The following is a 27,157-nucleotide window of genomic DNA, read 5'->3' as shown; positions in this document are numbered from 1 at the left end:
GGTCTCTGGTATTTGACTACTCTAACGTCCCCATGTCTAACGGCCAGATACATAGGTTTAAAGACACCAACGTAGCTTTGGGCTTTGTCAACAAGATACTTCCAGAGACATCAGCCATGTGTTGAAGGTGACTGGTGACAGTCCTGCAAAATGTGCTCGGCTGTTTACCGTATGCTATCTATGTTTACACACACACATGCACGCACAGGCAGGTTCTCTTCACAAAGATGGCTTCCTTCACTCCTCTCTCAAACCATCGTTCTTCTCTATCAAGGATGTGAACATTTTCATCCCTGAAAGAGTGACCACTGGCCTGGAGATGAGTGTAGACCGCAGAGTCCTGGCCTGATGATGTTGATCTTCTGTGCTGGACCATCCTTTTGGCCATTCTTTGGTTCCTCTACATATAACTGATCACAGGCCTCCTGGCACTGAACAGCATTTATAATATTCCGTTTGTGTCGGGGGACTGGATCTATGAGACAAACCAGTCTTTGCCATAATGTATTTTGGGGTTTCAAATCTACTGGTGTCATGTTTAGAAAATAAATGTCTCCGTTTCTCTGATACTCCCCCAACATACAGAATGGCCACTGGTCTGAGTCTGGGTTCCTCCTTTTCACCTGATGGCTGACTGGAGTCCTGTTTGGGTTTCTTCTCTGCTTTCATACAGCAGAGCACTTTGTTATTAGTACAAACTTATTTCTTAATATTTTTTGGCATGGACAAGCCTTTCAAGGGTCTGTTTCTGCTGCTTGGCCATGTGTCTCTTCCATGCTCATTGGTGTCAGAAGCGTAATGTGCGGGGGACACACTGGCGGGGCTACCAACCCCCCCAAAAAAAAACTTTGGATCTAGATGATTCACGTAAATGACATATTTTGATTGAAATCAGCAATTTTCACAGAAAGACGACAAGTTTGCAGGTATGATATATGCTCATTTGTATTGTGTCTTTTATTTTTTTTATATTTTATTCATATTTAAATCCTTTTGTCACCTTTTGTTTATCTTTCATAAATAGCTTTCATTTTATTTCTCATAGGTAGATGCCATGTCGTGAGGAGTTTGTTGATTTAAAATGGTTAAAATGTTAAAAACATTAAAATAAGTGTTAAAAACAATAAACGGTTGACACATCCGTCTAAGTTTGAGCCGTACACATACGTCATCAGCGCTGTGTATGAATGGGCTCTTGAGTAATGTTTATGTTTTCAGGACCGTTAAATTCAACAAGTTTGTTTTCAACACAAGGATGATTAACTGAACATAGCGCAGACATTCTTTAGGGCTGTTCTGTTTGGCTGAACAGCTGCTAGAACCTGAAAGAGTTTCAGACCAAACCTATCTACTTCATGCAGTAAAAAGTGCTGATATTTCTCTTGATCGTCAGGCAGGTGTCTGCTACGTGCACATTAGGCTGTAACACCTGCATGTTACCTACTTCTTATTAATAAAATGCATGCCTCTTAATTTTTCTTTTAACTACTATAAAAACTCAAGGCCCTGATGTTGAAAGTTGTCAGTTGTTATGACCCATCTGAAGGGTCATCAATGTCCCTCCCCCTAGGTTTACAGTGTGTTTTGGGGAAGACACACTGACAGAAACATTTAAATGATTTATGGTGGTCATGTGTGTCTATCCATTTTATCTAATTGATCTAAACTGTCCGTAATTTTTATTTATACATGTACATAAACGAGAAACAGGTGGAATGTTCCCTTCAGGTCAGGGGACAGTCTTTGCCTCAAGTGGAGGGATTTAAGGGTGGGTGTCTTGTTCATGAGTGATAGTAGGCTGAGGTGGAAGATGAAGTGACAGATCGAGGCCTCGTCCTCAGTAATTAGGGCGTTGCCTCAGTCAATCGTGGTAAAAAAAAAAAAAAAAAAAAAAGAGTTTAACTCAAAGGCAAAGTTCTTGATTTACGGGTCCCTTTACATTTCAGGCCTGACCTATGGTCATGAGTTATAGATCATGACCGAACGAATAAAATACTGGACACAAGCAGCCAAAATGGTCTTTCTTCATAGAGTGGCCGGGCTCAGCCTTAGTGAAAGAGTGAGGAGCTCCTTCTTTCAGGAGGAGCTTGGATAGTACTGGGGTCCCCCCAGATGGAGATGGAGAGTATTGTTGGGGAGAGGGATGTCTAGGTTTCTCTCCTGGACCTGTTGCCTCTGTGACCCGACTACAGATAAGTGGTGGACAATAGGGAAGGAGATGGAATGGTATGTACACAATTATTATTAAGGTGGCATGCCAAGTATTGATTCAGTATGTGGGTCACAGTTTGGTGAATTCAGTACAAAATGAAAGAGAAATAAATGTCAGATACAACTTTTTTGTTACAGACTACAACTCTCCCAAAAGCAGAGAAGCCGAAAAAATAACTACAGTAAAAACACTCTTATTAGTGGGGAACGTCTAAGGTAGCAGGGCATGTAAGGTATTTATTTTCTAATGCATTTTCACTGTAAAAAAAATAAAAAAAAATTAGCCAAGGTAGTTAAAAAGTTCTATGGCAGCAGGGCTTTGGGGGTGTTCTGGTTGACAGGCCTCTGCAACATTGCATGAACATTGCTATTGGACTGGCAAACTGGAGTGGTTGTTCCCTTGTTCAAAGAGGGTGACTGGAGAGTGTGTTCCAATTAAAGAGGCATCACGTGCCTTAGCCTCCACAGAAAGGTCTATTCATGGGTAATGGAGAAGCAAGTTCGATTGTTGGTTGAAACCTCAGATTCAGAAAAAATGTGGGTTTCGTCCTGGCCGTGGAACACTGGACCAGGTCTTTACTCTCACTAGGGTCCTCGAGGGGTCATGGGATTTGCCCATCCAGTCCACATGTGTTTTGTGGACTTGGAGAAGGCATTTGACCGTGTTGCTCAAGGTAAACTGTGGGGGATGCTCCGCGAGTCTGGGATTGGGGGCCTGTTGCTACGGGCTGTTCGGTCCCTATATAAACGGTGCGAGAGTTTGGTTCGCATTGCTGGCAGTAAGTCGGACCCCTTCAGGGTTGGAGTTGGACTCTGCCAGGGCTGCCTGTTGTCACTGATTCTGTTCATAACTTTTATGGACAGAATTTCTCAGTGCAGCCAGGGGCAGAGGGAATCCAGTCTGGTGGCTTCAGGATTCCATCTATGTCATTTGTGGATGATGTGATCATGGTGGCATCATCATGCCGTGATTTTCAGCTCTCAATTCAATTCAATTCAATTCAAAAATACTTTATTAATCCCAAAGGGAAATTATTTGTTGTTGTAACTCATTATCCTCATTTCATTAAGAGATGTTATAGATGTTGATGGCTGTAGGCAGGAAGGATCTCTTTTAAAGGTCCATCCCACAGTGGATCCTAAGAAACTGGCTGCAGATGACGTCCAATCCGTCCACCCAGACTCGGCTGGCCTCTTGGTTCCCCTGGGCTGTACGACCGCCCGAATTCCAAGCAGAACTTCTCCCAGAGCGATGGTCACTCCTCCCAGCAGTCTGCCGAGCTCCTCGTCATGTAGGTGCCGAGGGTCGATCCTGTCCTTCTGCTGTCATGAGCCATGTTTCCTGCCAGTTCCAGGATCTCAGTGGTTAGGCACTCGAGCACAGCTGGCAGGTAGATGAGAATGCATCCACAGAACATCCTTTTCAACTCATTTGAGATTTGGGGCTGTAGCTGAGATATTATTTGAGCTTTTGACATGTTAATCAGCTGCTGTTGGTTGAAGAAAACTGCCTTGTTGCCATGGTTACGCATCATAACAAATGTCCAAAACTAAAAAAGTTTCAGTAAAAATCCTTCCAGCTGCACAGCATCTGATACCAGAGGAAACAATCATCCAAAAAATGTGATTTACATCCAGAAAAAGAGGAATTAAAGTTTCCAAAAGCAAAATCTCAGAATGAAAGTAACAGAGCTGCTCCAACTTGCAGCCACCCTGAGCGGCGCAATTCTAGAACATAAAAAACTCACTGGAGTGGTTTGCAGTTTAGTGTAAAGCAGCTGGGATGAGGACCAGCACCTCCAAATCTGAGGCCATGGTCCTCAGTCGGAAAAGGGTAGATTTCCCTCTATGGGTTGGGGGTGAGGTTCTGCCTCAAGTGGAGGAGTTCAGGTATCTTGGGGTTTTGTTCACGAGTGAGGGAAGAATGAAGCAGGAGATTGACAGATGAATCTGTGCAGCATCTGCAGTATTGCAGACTCTGTGTCGGTCTGTTGTGGTGAAGATGGAGCTGAGCTGTAAGGCGAAATTCTCTGTTTACTGGTCGGTCAACATTTCTACCCTCACCTATGGCCACAAATTCTGGTAAGAGTGCTCCCTGGATGCCTACCTAGGGAAGTGCTCTGGGCATGTCCAACTGGGAAGAGACCTCAACCTAGACCCAGTAAACGCTGGAGAAACAATGTCTCTGAGCTGGCCTGAGAACACCTTGGGGTCCTTCCAGAAAAGCTAGAACAGGTAGATGGGGAAAGAGATAGTTGGGCCTCTTTGCATAAGCTGTTGCCCCTGCATCCCGACTCTGGAATAAGTGAGTGGGTGGATGGATTTATGGATGAAAGGATGGATTGAGTAAAATCAAATTTTAAAAAAAGAAGAAAAAGGACTGTTAGTTTTAAGAACTTGAGCCAGACATGACGCAAAATAAAAAAATCATCATAAAATTAAATAACCTTTCCTGATGTGAAAGTACAAAACAAATAAAATGTGAAACCCTCAACCTCCTCAACGACTGAGTGCTAGTGTGGGAAAATAACACTTGAAATCAGGAATTTTGAATAAATATGTGGCGGCACGGTGGTGGTTGGGCAGTGATTAAAGTGGTCTTCTCACAGCTGGAAGGTTGCAGGTTCTCCTTATTCTCCTTTGGCCTTTTCATGTACAGTTCACATGTTCTCCTGTGCATACATGGGTTTTTATGAATGTTAGGTTAATTGATAGCTAAATTGTCAGAACGTGTGAATGAGGGCATAAATGGTAGTCTGTCTTGTTTGTCTCTGTGTCCCTGTGATAGACTTGCAACCTGTCCAGGGAGTACCCTGTCTCACACAACTGCTGGATATAGGCATCAGCTTCTCCACAACCTTGCATAAAATTGTGTTAAAAAATATTTGAATATCGTAATACATTTGTAAATGGCTTATCAAAGTGCTTTTCAAAGCCACAATTGCATTATATATTTGCTTACCGTATATGCACCTCTTGTGTCCCTGTGCTGCAGCAGTTATGTGACAGTGGCATGCAGACCTTTATGTCGCACAACTGATTTGAATTAAACAGGCAGGTCTTTAGGTTTATGAGTGTATTCTGAACCACCCATGCTCTATTTAGTGTGTTGTATTTAGATAGTATCCTTCCTTGATTTTTTTCTTCGTGACTATTAGCAAAATGATCCTAAATAACACGTGCTTGTTTCTAGATGTGATAAATATCCCAAAAATGGCATGCAGTTGTGTAAATAAGATAAAAATCAAAGGCTTTTTAGTTTATTTAATAAAATATCAGGTATGGTCCTATTCTGTAGTAAAGTAATCTTAATTGACTTCTGTTATGATCTGGTGCCTTCAACCACTCACCCCCAATTATAATGGTAGGGCAAACACTGGTCATGATGTAAATTGTGATGGTGATGGATACCTGAGGACTTGTCATCTCGTAGTCTGAATGGGTAACAGCAGAGTTGTAGTAGCGGTTGCTGTAACGGTAGTTGCGGTTATCATTGGAAGAACCACTGGAGCCACCTGGAAATAAATCAGTCATTCATTAATGGCAGATTTTGCTTTTTTGAATTGACATATATTATGGAAACACCATTTTTTAACTCCATATAATGTGTAAGGTAAAAGCCAACACAAATTTATTAGTATAGCATTTTAAATTATCTTAGAGAACCAATGTTGTACATAGCAGACAAAATTTAAATATAAAATTCAAAACAAACAATAAAAACAACAACAAAAAACAACAACAATCAAATTCAATAAAAAAAATAATAGGATCAACTCTTACAGTGTTAAATAATTGTTAAAATTTGGACTTTAGGATGAGATTTAAAAGACTGAAGATCTGCCTAACGTGAAGAAGCTCGTTCCACATTTAAGGAGCTGATACAGCAAGAGCGTGGTCTTGTAAAAGCAATGTAAAATACTAAAAACAGGAACATGTCTGTATTGGTTTGTCATGAACTTAGCAGTTGCTTGAAGACACTTAGAGAGGTCAAGGTCGAGAGCTTCAGATATTTTTGCAAGATATTCCAGGAAGCAGGAGCAGAGTAGGAGAAGGCCCTTTTGCCTAGTTCATCCCTCACTGAGGGTACACTGCATGTAATAATGTCCTGAGAGCACACGCTGTTTCAGGGACCCTCAAGAGCAGCTGATCTGAGAGAGTGTGGGTGTAAGGGTGTAGCAGATCAGAAAAGTAGAATGGGGCAAGACAATTCAAGTTATAAAAATCAAATAAAAGAATTTTGAAATTTACCTTAAAGTGCCTTTGACACGCATATTCTACAAAGTACAAATATAAAATTGGAAGAAAACATCTTTATAGTTACGAATTTTGGCATAATTCACAATTTTACACATTTTGCCATATAAATGGCATTTTTTTAATAGTGACTCAAAATAATCTAAATAAAATTCAGATTATTTCCTACAGTCTGTGTTATTAGCCATTGTAGAAATGCTCTGTTAAAATGCAGGCATCTCCCTTCATCATTACTTCCTGTTACAGTTAATGCAAATATCTCAGCAACGTCAGCAGCATGGCATTTTCTGTAATCCTTTATTAATGTTATCTTTCCAAAAATGCATTCATATTATTATGAACATCACGTCACAGGCACTTTAAGATGTATGGGCAGCCAATGCAGTGATGTTAACACAGAAACAAATGTGCTTGTGTTTATGAGTGTCAGTTAAAAGTTGTGAAGCAGCAGTCTGTACCGTCTGCAGACGGTGTATGGAAGACATACTAACCTGCAGATAAAGTGCTTTACAGTAATCCATGACAAAAGCATAGATTAGCATCTAAATGCCTTTTTGAGAGAATAGGTTTTACTTTGGCCAGCTGTCTCAAATGATAAAAACTCCTTTTAAAAACAACCCTGATCTGATTAATTTGATTTAAGGACCTCCAAATTCCTGACAGCTTACTGTAGTGTCTCTAAAAAAACATATTTATTTTTATTTTGACCCATTGTGTTCACGCTCTTGTGTGGGGTCAGACACAAACTGCACAAGATTGAATCTATAACATTTAAAAAGTCTGTAGCCATTGGCTTGTCAGGACAACTTCTTCTTCTTTCGGCTTTTCCCTCGTCAGGGGTCGCCACAGCGAGTCGTCCTCCACCTCACTCCAACTACCTCCATGTCCTCTCTAACTGCATCCACATATCTCCTCTTTGTCTTTTTCCTAGCAGCTGCTTGCTTGTCAGGATAACACGCGTGAATATTTAAATGACCAAAAATAAGAACGTGTCATAAGTGTGTATCGTTTCTGCAAGAAGATCAAAGAAGTAAATAATAAAATCTCTATGTTTTTTGAGAGGTCGATAGACCACAGTACACAACACTATATGTGGATGACCCAGTTCAAATAACTTCAGTTCAAAGCTGGTAAACAAAGACAATGACAATAGCTCCCTACATTTGAAATAGCATTTATTGGTAGTTGCTTTTCCTCCTCCTCGACCCGATGTTTGTGGGAAGTTAAAGTAGCAGAAATCCTGAGGTACAAATTTAATAAAAACACAAGACTCACCTACACTCAACCCTGTTTCAGACAAACAGAGAAAGTTTGATCTCTAGGATGAGAAGAACTTCCTAAGGATAAAGGTTTTGTTTGGTTGTGATCTGGTGTTACTGGACTGACCCTGGAAGAAACCAGCAGATCTAAGGCACTGGGTATCTGGAGATCATGGCCAAAAGGCCGCAGGTTGTGCAGGTTCAGCCTTTGCCAGCAAGGATAAGGAGACAAGGTCCACAGAGCTGAAACATCTCACCCAGACTAACCAGGTGAAACAGGGTGGGGGGAATGCCACGAAACAAAGTGGTGAGGCACCCATTTGAGTTTGGTCCAACAAACCTCTGAAAATTGTATCAAATAGGCCTTCACCCTCACCACCCTGCCACAGCGGCTACCACCCTGGAGGTGTGGTCGGGTCACAGAGCGAGTCGGATGGGATCCCACGGTGGCAAAGGTTTTTGTCCTCAATGGTCAAGTTTCACTAGCTTGTTGGCACAACATTGTAAGTCCAGCAGGGTCTGATGATCATACACCACTGAGGAGGTGACATGATGGATAATAAGTGACACAAACAAAAATAAAAACAAAAGTGTTGGGAGTGGGAGATGGTACACAAGCCAGAGGCGCCATCTTGTACGTCTGTTTACTGATCATATTACAAAGCTCCTGAAGGACAGTCCAATGAAAGAAAAAAGTTTAGCTGCTTTTTTCTAAAACTTAGTCATGTATCAATACACTGCAGGTTAACAAATCTCCTTTAGTCTCTCATTTTATTCATGTTTAGGTAAAACACAACCTTCACATGTCTACCTTCTACCTTATCTTCATTTTCTTTTACACATTTGTTCCTTATTATTACGAACTGTTTGCTGGAACTTCTGACATCAGAATTACCTGTATGTATTATTTAGAATATACTGAACTCATGAGAATTGGAATATGTTAATAGATTTTAATCTGACAGTTCTGGAAATAATCTTACTGTGTTAACATGGAATTGATTGGATTAAACTGTAAAAAATATTTTGAACTGGACTTGCTATTTTTTCTGTAGAGTGTAAGAATACAAGAAAGTACATGCTCAATAATCCAGGTATACAATCCAATTTAGCACCAACAAAACTGGTTTGTTCCACTTTGGAGTAAGCTGTTGGGGGAAGAATCAGTTTCGTTGTGCGTTTCCTTGACTGATGAAGCCTTCTGGATCGAAGGCGAAACGTTTCAGCACAAAAAAAAGAAACTGTCCAGATGACCTGACTGAAAAATGTTGGAGTGTAAGAATAAATCTGTTGTAATCTGGTCCTACAGAACTAAGAGAAAAGCAATGTTCTCCAGAGCGTGTATGTGCATCTGTGAGTGTTTGTGCATAAAATCAGTGCTTGTGATTATTTTTAAGGATGACTTATTATTGTGAAGTAGAAACAGCTGCAGAATGTGAGAATGCTTTACCAGAGCTAGAAACAGAGCTAGTTGTGGAGGTTGAATGTGAGTGGTCCATGGCAGGAGAGGTGGATGTAGATGAACTGGTGTTGGTTCCTTCATCTGTAGTTTTCTTGAAGAAATTGTGCTGCAGGGCATAGAATGGTGTGATTCGACTTTTAGGGTCATAGTCCAGCATGCGCAGGATCAGGTCTGAAGGAGAACAAATAAAACCACAATCATGAGAACGTTTTTGTTGTCAGGAAACAAACTTTTCACAACACCTCAGAAACTAAGCTCTCCAAATTCTATCATGATAAACATATTTCTGACAACTGGTTTAGAAGCTTCTACTAAAATATTTAAGACATAAACACGCAAATTAATTATTCTACTGAAACATTTTAGGCCACCCCAATGTATATTTAGCATTTTATTAGAAATGTTCACGTATTAATGTCGACTCGTGTTTTATCTCTGGATAAGAAGGTAATTTAGTTGCAGGTAAACAACAAACCTTGTCACACTGTTTAACTGATTAAATGAAAAATATTAACAAAATGTTTATTCTAATGGAGGAAAAATTGAGGACACCCTGTACACTTAAAGCAGGTGTTACTCTCCATGGCTGAAATATTTTCCGTAAGGTGCTTCTTGTAGCCATGAACCATTGTCTGACATTATTCTGAGGAAAGTTTTCTCTCCTCAGTGCTGGAATGGTTTGGTTGTGAGTTGATTGAGGGGTTTCTTCCATTTACAGTCTATTTCAAATGCTCCCACTGCATCTCGATGGGATTAAGATCTGGAATTGGCTCGGCCATTCTAGGATCCTCCATGTCTTTGTTTTCAAACAGTCTTTGATAGGTGGTCCAAAATGCTGCAGCTTGGCTATTGATAGGAATTCACAGATTTGAGCATATTTCACCAGTTTTGTCCTCCCTTCACTGGCTCCCTGTGCGTGTCAGAATTGATTTACAAATTGCCCTGTTGATGTTTAAGTGCATTAACGGCCTTGTACCCTCATTCCTCTCTGACCTACTTCAACTATACGCTCCTTCTCGGGCTCTGAGATGATCAGACCAGCTGCTTTTGGTTGTACCAAAAACCAGGCTGAAGCTCAGAGGAGATCGAGCTTTTTCAGACATTATGGGCCCTAAACTCTGGAGCAATCTGCCCATCAACATTAGACACATCACTTCAGTCCCTGCGTTTAACTCTCCTGAAAATGCACCTGTATTCACAGACATTTAACACAGTATGATCTGATTTATTATCCCATTGTTTCTCGTTGTGTTTGAATGTTTTTATTTTTTCATACTTTTAATTATATCTTGTTATTTTTTACTTGATGCTGTGATTTTATTGTTAAGCACTTTGGTAACAGTTTCTGTTTTAAATGTGCTTTATAAATAAATTTGACTTGACTCGATGAGGTATTTACACTATACGTATTTTTCTTTATTGGTATTTTTTGTGGGGCATTGTCATGTTGCAGGGTCCAGTTCCACTTCCACTTTAGTTTTATTTATTTAATTTATTTATTTTCAGGTGGTTTCACATGTTCCTCCAGTACCCTTCGATGGTGAGCGGGTCAGGTCCTGCTGCAACAAAGCACCCCAAACCATGACTGTATTTCACAGAATGGATGAGGCTCTTTTCTTGGAATGCTGTATTTGGTTTATGCCAAACATGCATTCTGGTACGGTGTCCAAATAATTTAATTTAAAACTCATATGTCCAAAGAAAATTGTGCCAGAAATCCTGTTGTTTTTTTGTGTTTTTTCAGGTGAACTTCAGTCTGGTCTTCAATATTTTCTTAGAGAGCAGAGGTTTCCTCTTTGCACACTTTCCATGAAAGTTAACTAGTAGCATTCTTATTTTAGAGGCATTCCCTTCTCACGTTCACATTAGCAAGACCCTGCTGTAGGCTACAAGAAGACATTCCAGCGCTTTTGAAGACCTTTTAGTGTCTTACAGTCTTCCCTTGAAGTGAAGGCCGTGCTTTTTATAGTTCCAGCTTCGTGCACTCCGTCCATCTTTCGGACGACTGTACGTACACATTCTCGTTGTATCTCGGTGCAATGACAATAAAGTTTATTCTGATTCTTCTGATTCTGAACTTGCCTGGACAGCCAGGTCTGAGCATGTCGAAGTAGTTTTAAATGTACTCCACTTGTAGATGTTTTTATGGGCAGAGGAATGGCTGATTTCAAATCGTTTTGAGATATTTTAAAATCCCTTACTAGCTTTATAAGTTGATATCTTCTTCTTGATGGCTGAAGGTAGCTTTTAAGATCTCATCATGGTGTTCACTGTCACTTTAGCAGTCAGCAGCAGACCAAGCCTTATGTTTAAGGTTTAAATAGAGCAAACCTCCTTCAAAATTTTGAGTAAAAATGTTCTAATGATGTGCACCTGATGTGATACAAACTATGTGTGATTTCAACAATTTCAAATTTGAGTAAATATTGAAACGTCTTCATTTATTCCTTACCCCAAAACTACACACTTTGTAAAATTACATTTTAAACAAAGTTTTAAAGTTTCTAAAGGCTTGAAATTGTCCTGTGTTGTTAAAATGTATATTTAATTTACACATGACAGTCACAATTTATTTGACCTAATGTACACAGATCTGTACACAGGTTTTTCTCCTGGTTGCAGTGCAGAAGGAACAGTTCTCAAAGAAGGGAGATGGCTGTGGGGGTACCTTGTTGTGTCTGCCGGTTTTTGTTCCAACAAAGAAGCAAAGATAATCTGGCTAGAGTGCAAGTTTTCAAAAATGTTTACTGCCCAGTCTGATGATGCAATCAAGCAGATTTTTAGTGTGGGCAGTGGAGCCTGTGTAAAACACTGACATGGAGGAGGTCAGGACACATGTCCAAATATGTTACAAAACAACATTTCTTAGGGTGTCCTAATGTTTTCACATGACTGCAGCTCTAAGGTAAATCCAAATCTGATTTTTTAATCCCAACAAACCCAGCTGGCTAATGAACACTTATCAAGGCCTAATGAAGCCGGGCTGGGCCTTCTTCTGGTCTGGGGTTCTAATCATGCTCATGTTTTCATCCAGTGGACATTTTAATGGTCCTGTCCATTTCTTTTGTTTATACTTTGCTCAGTGTGGAGTTTCTAATCTACATTAAAGCACCACTCTACCTTAACTATAATTCAGCATAACTTTTTTAAGACACCAGCCTTTGTAGACTCATATCACTGTAAGGAGTTTCCATTAGTTTTTCAGTAATAAGACTAGGGCCAGTGCTGAACTAGGTTGTTTTATTAAAATTAAAACATATAAAACAAATACATAAAGAAACAGTTAAGAGCTGCTTTGGTTTGACATATCCAGAGATTGGAGCTGCATCATTCCACAGAGGATGATGGTAGAGCAGATTGACGGTTTATCTACACAAACTGGATTAAATTCACTGTTGAGATCTGAACTGGATTTCTGGGATGGATTTGTCACTACTTTGTTCAGTGTATAGATAAAACATTTGTTGTAAATTTGTGCTTTATAAATAAAATGTATTAAATTTGAAGTTTGTGTTATTATCCCTGTCTTAATACAACCAACTTATTTCACAGGCATTGTTTAAAACAACAGCTGGTGTTAGTAAACACTTTTTATATTACCAAATAGCTAACGTTGATCAGTGTATAAGTCCAAGGGGATGGCAAACCTTTAAATTTCAGGTAGTCACAGGGGGCATGTCCTGGCTCTCCGGACCTCCTGCCCCCTGGGCCCCCAGTCTCTACACCCAGAATTTCATGAAGACGCCGAGTGGCTGGGGGCTTATACTCCTGAAACACACACAAACACACGCACAGTTAAAAATATACATATACAGAAAAACATGACATCAGTTAAGCCTGCTAAAAATAAATTATTGGATCCCAATAATCTATTTTTTACTGCAATTTAAAAACATTTTTTAATGACGGTCATTAAAGATATTTTGTCAAAAAAGCCAGTTTATATTGGCCATGACTGATTTATAATAGCAACAAAATTGTAGAACATCCAACTGGTTTAGTACTTTTTATAGGCACTGTACATGCATGATATGCTGTGATGTTTTCTTGTTCAGTCTGGAGAATTTTAGCAACAATAACAAATCAGAGGGTGATGCATAATAAAGGCTGTTTCTATTCTATTCTATTCTATTCTATTCTATTCTATTCTATTCTATTCTACTCTACTCTATTCTATTCTATTCTATTCTATTCTATATCTAAAACTAATAGAACTTATATCAGGAAATAAAAGGTCAGATTGTATGACTCTAGCTTATATAAAACACACAGTCTCTTTGAATTTCAAATTATTTTTGTGCTTTTAGTTTAACTTCAAAGTGGACTATTTATAGGTATGTTAGAATTTTCATAGATATATTTTTTAGCTGTTTTGACAGATTGTTGTAAAACATTTTGATCTGAAAAATTTATATAAAGCTAGTGGTAGAGAGGAAATAAATACATAAATAAATAATATTTAAACAATTTCAGAAGAATGTTTGTTTTTCAGTACAAAATTGGGAAGAGCATAATATCTCATCATCTACATTTCCTAATTTCATCAAAAGATTTCAAGAATATGCAGAAATCACTGTGTGCTAAAGGATAAGGCTAAAAGTTGGTATTGGATGGGAAACATTTTGGGTCACTCATGGACCACTGTATTAAAACAAGTCTGATTTTGTTATGAATGTCTCTGCATGAACTCAGGAAAAACTTCCAAAAATCCTTTATTCTGTAAACACAGCTGAACCATCTACAAATGCAGGTTAAAGCTCCATCATGTAAAAAAATAAACCATATATGAACACTGTCTAGAAACACCATCTTCTCTAGGTCAAAGCTCATTTAAAATGGACTGAGGCAAAAACAGAAAACAGTTATGTGCTAAAAAAAAACAAAAAAAACATGGATGCCACATTCTCTATACTAGAAAGGGACAAGCAGTTTACACATCTGAAAAGGCACCAACAGTAGAAAATACAGGTTTTAGAACCACAATATGCTCCCACCCAGATGTCTTTTTCAAGGAAGTTGTATACTTTAGCAAGACAATGCTAAACCACATACAGCATCCATTACATTAGCTGGCTTTGTAGTAGGTAAGCACAAGTGCTGAGATGGCCTGTCTGCAGTCCAGACCGCTTACCAATTGAAAATATTTGATGCATCATGGAACAAAAATGCAGCAAAATAAACCTAGGACTGTTAAACAGTTACAGTTCTATACCAGACAAGAATGGGACAACATTCCTCTCCAAAAATACCAGCAACTGGTTTCCTCATCCCTTAAATGTTTACAAACTTGTTGAAAAAAAAGTGATGCTCCACAGTGGGGGAACGGCCCTGGAGCAACTTTTTGGACAGATGTTTCTACCATCAAATCCAAAATTACTAGCTTTATTCTCCTAAAAGTCTTTCTTTCATTTGATATGTTTGATAGTGTTGCTGGACCTTACAGTGGCTTTCCATACAGTGGACCATGCTGTCCTGTCACACATGAACACTATGCTGGTATATGTGGTTCCACACTCAAGTGGTTTGCTTCCTACTTAATCAACATAACTTTTTCTGTTGTGATGGGTAATCTGTCTTCTTTTACTGCCTTTCTTTCTTGTGGTGTGCCACAGGGCTCTATTCTTGGTTCTCTCATTTTTTCTCTTTAAATGCTGCCACTTGGATCAGTTATAGTCAGACACCACTTTTCTTTCCACTGTTATGCGGATATCTTATTTGCCTATGAAGTCTAAAAGCAGTCACCTTAAAACTTCCTTTACTGATTGTTTTGTTGACATGAAACAGTAGCTTCACCAAAATTTTCTGTTTTTAAATGACGGTAAGACAGAGTGTATTTCTTTTGGTGATGATGATCCTTGTAACATTGGTGCTTTTTGTGCATATTTAATAGACAAAAAAAGGCATCCTACTAAAACTTTCCCTGTTGGGGTAAAACTTCCAAATACAATCACACATCAGAACTGATGTTTTACAGATGTTGACAACACTATGTGCTTTTACCGTTTTGTGGTTGTAGCTGAGACGCAGGTCAAGCAAAACCTTCTATGCATTTTTTTAAAGTTTGGTAATCAAACTCAGTTTAATTAAAAAAACAAATAAATAACTTAAAAACAGTAATACTAAATATCAGAAAATGTTACCATAGTAACCCTTGAAACCAGTAGCAATTTCATCCGTGGCCAATATCAGGATTCTGTTTAGTTCAGAATCAGAGAGTCATAGATTCTTTATTGTCATTCGCACCACAAGCGGTACATGTGGTGGAGCGAAATTATGTACACAGGGTCCCAGTTACATCCAACAATAAAAATGTAAAAGAAAAACAATGATAATGATAATGACAGTTGTGCATCTGTACAGCATTTTGTTCATATATGTAAACAACAATTAATTTTCTTGTGCATGTCACCAATGGGCTTCTAAAAATAAACTAGATAATGGCACTGACCTTTTTATGACTAAATTGTAATGAAGGTGGGTGTTACCTTCTTTACATCCTTATTCTTCTTCACTGTCCATAAGCCATCTGATAGCTTGTCAAAATACTTCCTGGCTTTAGGAGCTGAGTCCAACATGTGACTGGGTGGAACCCCCAGGACCTCCACAATCTTATTCATCTGGTCGACCTGTTCATAAATACATTTATCCATGTTGTAAGAAACAATACAAACACATAAAAGCCTTTATATACTTTCTATTTAGTGTTGCTTTACCTCATTGGAGCCACTGAAGAGAGGCTCCCCTGTGTGCATCTCCACAAGGATACATCCCAGAGACCACATGTCAATAGCCAGGTCATATGGCATTCCCAGAAGAACCTCAGGTGAGCGATAAAATCTGCTCTGGATGTACTGATAGATCTGAAAACAGAATGACACAGAAGCTGAAGGACTCGAGAATAAAACGAAATTTGAATTTATTTTCTTGGATTCTGGATACATAAGCCTTTCATAACCGTTCATGTTTAACCAAATCACCCATATAATTTTACATTTCTGAATACATTAGAGAAACAATTATGAACAAGAAACAACAGGAACAAGGACTGAAACAATTATTCACAAATTGATGTCAGCTTTATCAGTGAAGAGAATGCTCACCCTCTGTCCCAGCTGACATGAGGATCCAAAGTCCACTATTTTGATGGCAGATCTTTTGGGATTACACAGCAGGATATTCTCTGGTTTTAGATCGCAGTGGATGATTGACAGTTCTGGAGTGGCCAGGAATAATAATGCTGTAAACAACAAAAAACAAAATGCACATTAACAACTATACAAACAGTGTATATATAGTTTACTTCAAACAGGTTCTCTACCAGAATCCTGGGAAGTTGAGGGATCTGCACAGTTTCTTAGCTGTTTCTAGGAGTGCAATCTTCTGGACAGATATCTCTGAGGTTTTTCTTTGGAGCCACTCTCCAATTTGGGGGTCACACCAATGAGGCATCGACTCTCCACAGCTCCTCTGTTTATTTACTATACAGAACCCTCAGACTTCAGGTAGGCAGAGGAGCCAATGTTGAAGTGAAAGTACAAACCCTCATGAGGAAAGAAGCGAGCACAGAGCTTGGTTATTATTTATATTACTATGATTTACTTTTTTCTCACAAACTGAAAAGTGACATAACCAAATGGCAGTATTAAGGTACAGAAACGTCTGTGCTGGGTATGGACTGGACGTCCCAGAGTCAAAGTGGAAGACTCCCCCAAAGGAGGAGAATGACAGGGCTAAAATATTGTGGGGCTTCCAGAGCCACACTGAAAACCAGGTGATGGCTAACCAACTGGTCATTATGGTGGTTGTACCAGTAGTAGTAGCTGTCTAGTGAACTGTTACTCTTTAGGGCTTTTTTTTCCTTCCCTGTGGCCTTTTTAGAAACTAATGACTTGTTTTTCTGTTTCTTAGACTATTTCCCTGTGAGGAGATATCAGGTTTTGTTTTGGTCCCTCTACCTTTCTACCTTGGAGTTTCCCTCGCCTACGCCCCCACGATAACTCGTGATCCGTTATTAGTGTGTGTATGTGTGTGTGTGTGTGGGTGGGGGTGGGGGGGGTGTCAGAAGCCAAGCATTAGAGAGGGGGTCCTATCAAAATATGTTTTTTTTAATGTGTTCTTATCGTTTTTGTGATTTCAGGATCTTTGTAATCTCTTTCAGATTATTGACCTCTGTGTTACCCTCCAGTTAATTGTCCCATATTGTTCCAGTTTAGTTAATTCGTTTCCACCCTTTAAAGATCCTCCTCTATTCTGTTTCTTTGTGGGTTCATTGTCACATTCTCAGTAGAGATCCCCTGTGCTTCAGCCAGAAGTTTTGTGTTTAGTACAGGTGTTAACAGTTCAATTCTTTATAATAAAGAAACTTTTAGTTCTTTGATGCCTGGATCCATACTTTGAGTCCCTTTCTCTAGCCGTGAAACCAGAACCTGGTAAAAACATTCCATTATGGGACTTAGACACTCTCAGTCCGTTATTTAACATGCTTTAAACATGACGGACCAAACACATGCATGTTAAGCTAATTGGTAATGCTAAATTGTTCCTAGGTGTGACTGAGAATGTGAATGTTTGTCTTGATTGTTTCTATGTGGCCCTATGATGGACTTGTGACTTGTTCAGGGTGTACTTTGCCTCTCACACGATGACTGCTGGACATGGGTATCAGTGACCCCTTCAACCCTGAACGGAAGCAGCAGCTAAAGCTGATGGATGGATGGTTGAGGGGGACATCTGTCACAAATTTAATGTGTAGCACTCCATGTCAACACAGACGAGTTCTGCTCGTCTCTTTCAGTTCCACGAATCTTCCTTAATTTCTAAATGTTCAAATCTATGTGGGACGTAATCTGTTCAATTAGTGGTTTTTAAATGTCTGAAGCAGACAGGTAGGTAGATTCATCTTGGGGGAAAGTGAATACAGACTCACATGATAACAAGATATTGATAACAACTGTCTGAATTGGGCTGCTGGTCCAGAAAGAAGACACTGTTAATGTTAGCAAAAGAATAAGCTGGTTGTAGTTGGTTTTGTGTGTTTGGTCGTACAGTTTTAATTTTGGTTTGTTAAAATCTAATGATGTCTGAGTAACATGGGGATTATTGGTCAGAAGGAGTTTCCCGTTTTGGAAATATTTTGGGTAAATCTGTTTTGGATATTGCTTGTTTCAGTAATAAAGTGGAGCAATGTCACATTCTTTCATTCTTGAAAATAGCTGCACCCCTTTTAGGGAAAAACAAACGTGTAAACCTGCTGGTGTCAAAGGGGAAATATTAGCAGAGTCATGCCTGAAAGTTTCTGTTTTGCATTTTGCTCTGCAGAAAGAATAAAAGAAAACCAGCTTTCGGTTTCTAACAAGGTTGAGTCAGATCCTCTGGACAGATTTTTATTTGTTGAAACGTTTCATCTTTTATCTAAAAGACTTCCTTCCAAAGCTTTCTGTTTGTTCACATCAAAACAGAGAGATGCAGTTATAAGAAAAGTTGTGGCTTCGGTCCAGCCACAGAGGAAAAAAATTGTAAACAGTTTATTCCATCTTCATGCACATGCATATACATATTCACTACTTTAAAAAGCTGGTATGTGAAAGTCAGAGGATATTTACATTTGATCTAAAGAAGGATTTTTGTTGGAGATTACTTTTAAATCACAATGATACTTATATTTTCATTAAGATGTTTGATCAAACCACTTCTGCAGCTACTGGTTAACCCAGGTATTATATAATTATGATTTAATTTGTTTACTTTTTCATTTACTCATGACGGAGAACCAAAAGAGCAAACTTAAACAGCTTAAGAAAGAAAAAACACGAGCGTTAGAAATATATTACTCTGGAGAGTTTGTCTAGAACACATCCGGATGGCGGCGTTTCACAACCTTATGAACTTAAATCTATATTTACAAATGTTTTTTTCTATATGCTGATGACTGTTCACTGACAGTGACATAATTTAAAAAAAAATTATATATAACATAATATTAGATGATATTTGAGCCCAACAGTGTTCAGTCAGGTCATCTGGATGCTTCTTTTTTTTTGTGCTGAGATGTTTCGCTCTCTATCCGGAAGGCTTCATCAGTCTGAGGAAACACCAAATAACACTGCTTCTCCCCCAACAGCTTACTCCAAAGTGGAAAAAAACTAGTTATGTTGGCGCTAAGATGGCCTCTAGGGCACGCCTTCTCCTCCGGTGTCCACCCTCTCCCTCGTTGACAGTCATGTCAAACTGGTTCAAAACACCAAAGTCCATGCTCAATGAAATAATAATATTTGAGCATTAAAACATTTTGTGTGTGTGTGTATTTCTAGCTCTATGCTGCTGTTTTCTCAGTCCCTCAAGAATTCACCTTACCACCAATGAAAACCAACTCTTCTAGAAAAGGTGGAAGGAGCACTGGATAAAATCTACAAGTACAGTACCTGCATGTGACATTTCACTCTGTTCCATTCTCGTGACTGATGGTCTGACTATAACTCTTATTCTGGACAAGCTGGACTAACTCAAAGTCACTCCTGCTGTTGTTCTAATGAGAAGTAGGAAGTTTAGTTACTATCCCAGAGAAGGGTCAGAGAACAGGGTCATGGTTTGACGTTGCATAAGACTAAAAATTAGTAAAGTGCCTAATTTTGTAATTATCAGGGTCTTAGTTTTGGGCAGATTTTCCAGCTCTACTGTTCTGTGTACACAATAGAAGGGACCATGGAGATCAGAATCATTTTGCTCTCGAGACTCAAAAGAATGGCCACATTTTTCCTGATTAATGGCAATCACACCCTTGCTGTATGAATAAGTAATGTCAACTCTTTGGTGAGTAGATGTCCTGACCTCTTTGAGTTGATGTGTGAAGCACGACAAATCATTTTACAGGCGAGTCTGAAGGGAGATGGTTGAAAACAAACACTTCCAAGTCTATCATACTGGCTTTGGCCCTCAGCCAAAAAATGTAAACTACACACGCTAGGTAGGTAATAGGATAAAAAAACTTTGGTCTGTAACATTTTCCATGCAATTTCATGCCAGTCTTGAGATACTGTCCTCCTGCCTTGGTGTGCAGTAATTAAATCACTGAGTTGTGACTGTTGGTGACTAGAGGGCAACTCAAAGCTACGATTGAGCATGAACTTTGTTAACTTAAAGTTATGGCTCATGGGAATGACTAGAGGCAGCATGCAAAAACAGCTTGTTTTTGTGAACATATTGCTGAAGAGTGTGTGATTATGTTTTCCATCCACCTACCTGTGCAGAGCTGTTGTGCAAATTTTCTTGTGAGGTTGAGAGAAACTCCTCTGAAGTTGGTGTTCCTCAGCAGATCGTACAGGTTGTAGCTCAACAACTCAAACACCAAACAGAGGTGGTTCCTAAACATAAAGTGACGCTTCAGGTGGACTGCACAGAGACAAATTGACAGACAGACACAAAAATAGATGGAAGACAAGAATGATGGTTAAGAGATACACAAAAGCAAGAGTCATGCCAGGCAATATTATAATACATTACAATCGTTCCAGAGCCCTTGTTACAATCTTTGATAGTTAGGTGTCAAACAAAATTACAAAATAAATAATTAAATAAATAAACTCTAAGTGTCTTAAAATAAAAGTAATTCATCGTGAATTTTAATAATTCTCATTAATATTTGAGCAGAACTGGTTATAATAATTAGTTTAAATAGTTTACTGGGGTTGAACAAAACCAGGAAGAAGTACAAAGCAGCTCATAAGCTGTTGATTTATAGCTGAAACAATATATCATATATCCCAAATAAAAGATTTACAAAAAATATTTGATTTATTACATAATTTAATCTATGTGACATAAGTGGTCATCACATTTAAAAAAACAACAACTATTATTTCTGTGGCACCACATCCTCAGATTATATTATGTGCAATGGGAATGAGAAGAAAAAAGGAGAACACTGGTTAAAAAAATGAGAAATTCAAAAAGTTTGTAACTAGCTCAAAGCACAAACACTTGACAGTGATAAAATGAAAACAAAATATATAAAATAAAATCTGATAAATCAGAGTTACAGTATTTAACTAAAATATTTAACTAGAGAGAAGACCTAAAAGCTGAAACTTGAGGCCACCATAGTTGATTGCCTCCTAGTGGCTGGCTGCAATACTATTATTAAATCTTTACTACTTTTATTAAAGTCTTCAAGAAAAGCTCATTTGGTCAGTCAAATTTTCCTTTCCTGGGACATATCATCTTTTAGGAGGGCTTACACCCCAGTCCAGTTTATTGTACGACATCGAGTACGTGTACGCGGTCATAAAAATTGATCTTTGCACGGACATGCCCTGTGGGCGTGTGCTTCGAGTCTAATCCGGTACGCACGGACCTCCGCGGACTGAGGTCCACCTGACTATGTGGGAGCCTTAAGAAGAGAGAAGGACTTGTATCAACAGACAAGACAAATGGATCTGGTTGGAAAGGATGTGCAGAAAATAATGTTAAAAATAGAACAAGCAGAGTGTGATGGGAAGCTGGAAGGAAAACTTTTTCTACAGAAATTCGCCAATCAAATTTAATGCTCTTAAATAACATTTAAATGCCTTTTCATAGATTTTAATCTAAAAAATTAATGCATAAATTGTATACATTTTTTAACAAGGCATTTTAAAATCCCTCTTGTGTAAGTCCCAAGACAGGATTAATGGTGAGCTTATTTTCAGGAATGACATCTAACATAAAATACTTTTGCCAAAACAAACGTAAGAGTTTGACTAAATGACACCATACCGGATTGGGGTCAACAAGGACCACCACTGGTGCTGTTGACAAACAGGGTGCCTCAAAAAACTGTGCTACCTTTAGTCAAAGATCACGAGGACAGAAAAGTGCCAGGACACAGGGAGAAGAAGACGGTAAATGCATAAACTATTACGTAATTTTTTTGTTTTGTTTTACAGAGGAAGATTAAGTCATGTGTCTTAGATTGCAAGCTTTCTTTTCAATTCAAATTTATTTAGGCAAGCATCACAGAACCAAGAGGCGCAGAGTTTAACTCATTTGTGTTGATGTGGAGCACTACATTGTACACAGACACACACCAGAGTGATCATGGGCCTCTTGGCTGCATCTCTGATCAGTCTTCTCTTTGTTCGAGATGAAAGTTTAGAGGGACGGCCGGGTCTTGGTAGATTTGCAGTGGTCTGATACTCCTTCCATTTCAATATGATTGCTTGCACAGTGCTCCTTGGGATGTTTAAAGCTTGGGAAATCTTTTTGTATCCAAATCCGGCTTTAAACTTCTCCACAACAGTATCTCAGACCTGCCTGGTGTGTTCCTTGGTCTTCATGATTCTCTCTGCGCTTTGAACAGAACCCTGAGACTATCACAGAGCAGGTGCATTTATACGGAGACTTGATTACACACAGGTGGATTCTATTTATCATCATCAGTCATTTGGGACAACATTGGGTCATTCATAGATCCTCTCTGAACTTCTGGAGTGAGTTTGCTGCACTGAAAGTAAAGGGGCCAAATAATATTGCACGCCCCACTTTTCAGATTTTTATTGTTAAAAAAGTTTGACACATCCAATAAATTTCATTCCACTTCATGATTGTGTCCCACTTGTTGTTGATTCTTCACAAAAAATTAAAATTTTATATATTTATGTTTGAAGCCTGAAATGTGGCAAAAGGTTGAAAAGTTCAAGGGGGCCGAATACTTTTGCAAGGCACTGTAGGATGTTGACATATGCCTCTTTGTGGACGTGATTAATATTTGCTTTTGGACTTTATTATTGTGCAATGATGCATGTAAGATGTTTAACAACCTGTTCTCATAGTTAAAATGATTTTATATTTGTGTAAAAAGAAGAAGAAGCTCATGCTGTAAGTCACATGACAGCATCATCTGGCATCTGAATGCTATATTTTGCACTTACTTCTGGTCTAATAATTACTAGAACAATCAGCACTAGAGTAATCTGCACTGGTTGGATCAGTACTGTAACAATTATCTCAAAAAACAATCTACACTGGTCCAACCAGCACAGGAAAAATTTGCACTGGTTTGTTCTAGACTTGTCTGTTTAGCACAAGTCCAGTCAGCAGTGGAACAATCTGAAATTGTTAGATTGGCACTGTTCAGTTCAGCACTGGCCCATTCAGCCCTGGTCTAATTAGCAGTGATCAGCACAACCTGATAATCACTAACAAGTCCATTCAGTATTGGAGCAGTCAGCACAAGAACTATCAGCAAGGGTCAAATGATAACAGTAACAATCATTACTAGAACAATCAGCACTAGTCCAATCAGCACTGGTCCATACAGCCCTGGCCTACTCAGTACTGGTTTGATCAGCAGTGGAACAATCAGCACTGGAACAATTAGCACTAGTCCAAAAACATGCATGTTAAGGCTGCCTTCAGTCCCACACCTCCTATGCAAAAGAGACCTGTGATCTCAATGGGATTTGTCTGGTTAATAGGAAACAAAACAAATATAACTAGAACAATGGGCCCTGGTAAAATGAGCAGTGTAGCAATCAGCAGGTCTAGAACAAACAGCCCTGATCCAATTACTACTAGAACAATCAGCACTTATCCAACTAGCATTGGTCCATTCAACCCTGGTCTAAAAACCACTGGTCTGATCAGCATCGGTTTAGTTAGCACAGAAACAACCAACACCAGAGCAATTTGTACTTGTTCAATCATCACTAGTCCAATGAACATTGCTCCTTTGAGCCCTGGTCTAATCGTTACTGGTCCAATCAGCACTGTAATGATAAGCTCAAGAGCTTTCAGCACTGATCCAATTAGCCATGGAACAATCAACACTAGTTCTATCAGCACTGGTCTAATCAGCACTGGCCCATCATATCATGGTGAAGTGGCCCAGTCAACACTGGTCCAATCAACACTGGTCTATTTAGCTTTGGTCCAATCAGCATTGGTTGGATCAGCACCGGAACAGCAGGAGTTCATTGTTGGGTACTGTCCTGTTGATCATTTCAGTCATCAGTCATGTATGACTCAACTTGTAATTTCAAGTACTAAGGGTCCACTGTCCAGGAAAATGAGGAATGTGGTAAAGAGGTGAAAAAGAGAGTTCAGGCAGGATGAAGTGGATAGAGAAAGGTCTCAGAAGTGATGTGCAACAAAGGTCAAAAGGAAAGTTTACAAGGCAGTTGTGAGACCAGCTATGTTGTATGGTCTGGAGACAGTGGCATTGACAAAAAGTCAGGAGAAAGAACTGGAAGTGTCAGAAATTAAGATGTTGAGGTTCTCCTTAGGAGTGACAAGGATGGATAAGATTAGCAATGAGATCATCAGAGGTGCAGCACAGGTTGAACAACTAGGAGATAAAATTAGAAAGTCCAGACTGAGATGGTTTGGACATGTCCAGAGGAGGGACAGTGGGTATACTGGTAGAAGGATGTTAGAAATGCAGCTGTCAGGAAAAAGACAAAGAGGAGATATATGGAAGCAGTTAGAGAGGACATGGAGGTAGTTGGAGTGAGGACAGAGGATGCAGAGGTCAGAGTGAGATGGAGGAGGATGACTCGCTGCGGCGACCCCTGAAGAGGGAAAAGCCAAAAGAAGAACTTGTGTAATGAATGGTACTCATTGCACAGAGCTAAATTCTCTGATGCTCTTTTCAACTAAATTCATAAACAATGTTTCAGTTATGTTTATTAACAGTAACGTCTTTTAAAATTAGTAGTATGTGCTTATAACCACTGCTTGAAAACATATAAACAGCATATAAAACTTCAGGCAGATCAGGAATGCCTCTCAACAGTTGATATTAACAAACAAACATGTTTTTTAAATATACTGGTAAAATTAGTATAAAACACTGGGAGTTATTTGACTGACTGCCAGCCTGTACAACAATCCGTTGCAGAAATCCTGGATAAACAGAGTAAGTTAGTGCAACAGTTTTTACAAACAGCACTTTCTATATACAGCTGTTTAATCACACCATTCACCAGCCCAACTTACTGTTCTGTGCATGTATCTTCATCTTACCTATGTAATATTTCATCTCGGTGTCATGCTTGTTCATGAGCTCCAGCAGGCGTAGTTCAATCTGGGCCTGGTTTAGAAATGCCTTTTTATTTTTTATGATCTTAATGGCAACCCATTCCTGTTCGTGGTGGTCATAGGCCTTTACCACCTGTAGACAGACAAAAACACACTTTATGACTTAAGTGATAAAAAAAATTATGTGAAAAGCAAACCTAGTAAGACAGTACATGTGCTCAGTGTGAGTTCCTGAGGCTAAGAAGTGATCGATCACCTGAGGAGAGGAAGACTTAAAATAAGTTCTTCTGAACCATAATTATAGACTTTTTGATCAGTTGGTCCCTCAACTCAATTTACAACATTTCTTCGAAGAGAAGAGGCTTTAGGCGAGCCGATTTGCCCTGTTGGCACGCACGCAGCTGGATATCTCATCGACTTGGAAGACTTGATGATGTGTCTATCTCTGCTGCCATTTGTGGATTTTAAGGACACATATTTAATTGGATTTTCGATAACTGGTTCCTGCTTTTTGGATTCGGCTGGTTGCTGGTTTTATCAATCGACAAGGAAGTCGTCGGCAGCAAATTTGGACCCAATCACGCTGCTTGCCTTTATGATGGCTTGGTTCGTGTCTCGAGTACCCAGACTCAAATGCTTTGGGCAGAATGAATCAGATCTTGGGGATTTTATTCAGTCACGTTCCATCGGCGTGGCCATGTATTTTGGACATTTCGGAACCGAGTGGACCAACACAGACTCAAGGTAGATGTCATTAAGTTCTGCCTGTCCCTAAAACAACTGTGTGTTTATCTGAATTTGGCTCCCTTGGCTGGCCTTGAAGGCCATCTTACCTGAATTCGCCTGGAGAACATGTGATCTGATGCTCACCAGCCCCTCCCTGAGGAATTTCCAACTGATAACCAGATGAAACCAGCTGAATAAACTTTGTGTCATCATTTCAGGACTCTAGATTCTCATCGACGTTATTCTTGGCCATTCCTCGACATACCCCGAGAATATTTATGGATATCACCGGAGGACATTGGCTGATTATTCCATCCTGATCAGAACTCTCTGACCTCGAGAGCATCTATGAACATGCTCACCGCTCTCGGCTCCCTTCCTCTGCATAATGTCTAAGTCACTATGTGCTTGTTTGTGCGAGGTGTTTTTTTTAAATATTTGAGGTTTTTTTTCTCAGGCAGGAAAAAAAAGTCTGATAGGAATTTTTTTCGCCTCCAACTCCCACATGTGTCCATTTTACCACTTTTTTGTCTGTCCAAACAGGTCTCACTTTCTAAATGAGTCTTTGAGGCTCAATGTGATTTATCTGTTTAAATAAAGGTTGAATGAAAAAAAGTTAATCTCTGTAGATACAGCAGAACAACAACATGTAGCAGCACAGACATTGAGAACTTGCCATCTCACTTCGTGTTCAGCTGAATGAAAGCTGTAATTTTAAATTACATCTCTCTTAATAAATCAGGCCTGTGCAGATGGGAGCTTTACATGGGCCCATTGTCAAAAAATTTTTCTCTACTTTTTTATTGTGTGAATGCTTTTAAGCATCCACACAATAGTTGTCCTGTTTATATTTATTATTCCGACTTCTATCCCTATTTCGTACGTTTTTCAGCGCAATTCTCTTCCCGCAGTTTTTAAGCTATTTCAACAAACATATCAAGCATATTCAGCTTTTTCATGACAATCCTGATATGACTTTTGGTATTGATGCAACTTTAGCTTTTTGAAATATTTAGCCTTTTCTGCCATTTTGTTTTTCGTAGAAAATGAATTTAACTCATTTTACATCCTTCAAATCTTTAGATCTGTTTAAAACCTTTTACTGCTCCTTTCACATTTTGTTCCAGTTCAGCTTCTTTCAGCTCCATTGTGGAAATATAATCATTTTTTCAGCTACTTTCAGCTAATTTAAGCAGGTTTTTTTTTTCCAGCTGTTTTGCACTCCTTTCAG

General features: G+C 39.1%; 1 protein-coding gene across 2 annotated transcripts in view; it reads right to left on the bottom strand.

Annotated features, from left to right (window-relative positions):
• Positions 1-27,157, bottom strand: part of dyrk1b (dual-specificity tyrosine-(Y)-phosphorylation regulated kinase 1B) — an 88,115-nt gene that overhangs the window by 2,676 nt on the left and 58,282 nt on the right. For both annotated transcript variants that reach the window (XM_037676397.1, XM_037676396.1), the window contains exons 5-12: positions 25,186-25,333; positions 20,428-20,577; positions 16,290-16,426; positions 15,903-16,049; positions 15,675-15,815; positions 12,837-12,957; positions 9,178-9,360; positions 5,623-5,726 (exon numbers count right to left, since the gene is read on the bottom strand). In XM_037676397.1, coding sequence (XP_037532325.1) covers positions 5,623-5,726; positions 9,178-9,360; positions 12,837-12,957; positions 15,675-15,815; positions 15,903-16,049; positions 16,290-16,426; positions 20,428-20,577; positions 25,186-25,333 — 1,131 coding nt within the window. The remainder of the gene's footprint in view (positions 1-5,622; positions 5,727-9,177; positions 9,361-12,836; positions 12,958-15,674; positions 15,816-15,902; positions 16,050-16,289; positions 16,427-20,427; positions 20,578-25,185; positions 25,334-27,157) is intronic.

This window comes from Nematolebias whitei, chromosome 5, assembly GCF_014905685.2.
Source record: "Nematolebias whitei isolate Nwh7 chromosome 5, NemWhi1, whole genome shotgun sequence".
Lineage (NCBI taxonomy): Eukaryota > Metazoa > Chordata > Actinopteri > Cyprinodontiformes > Rivulidae > Nematolebias > Nematolebias whitei.
This window is presented reverse-complemented; position numbering and strand designations above follow the sequence as displayed.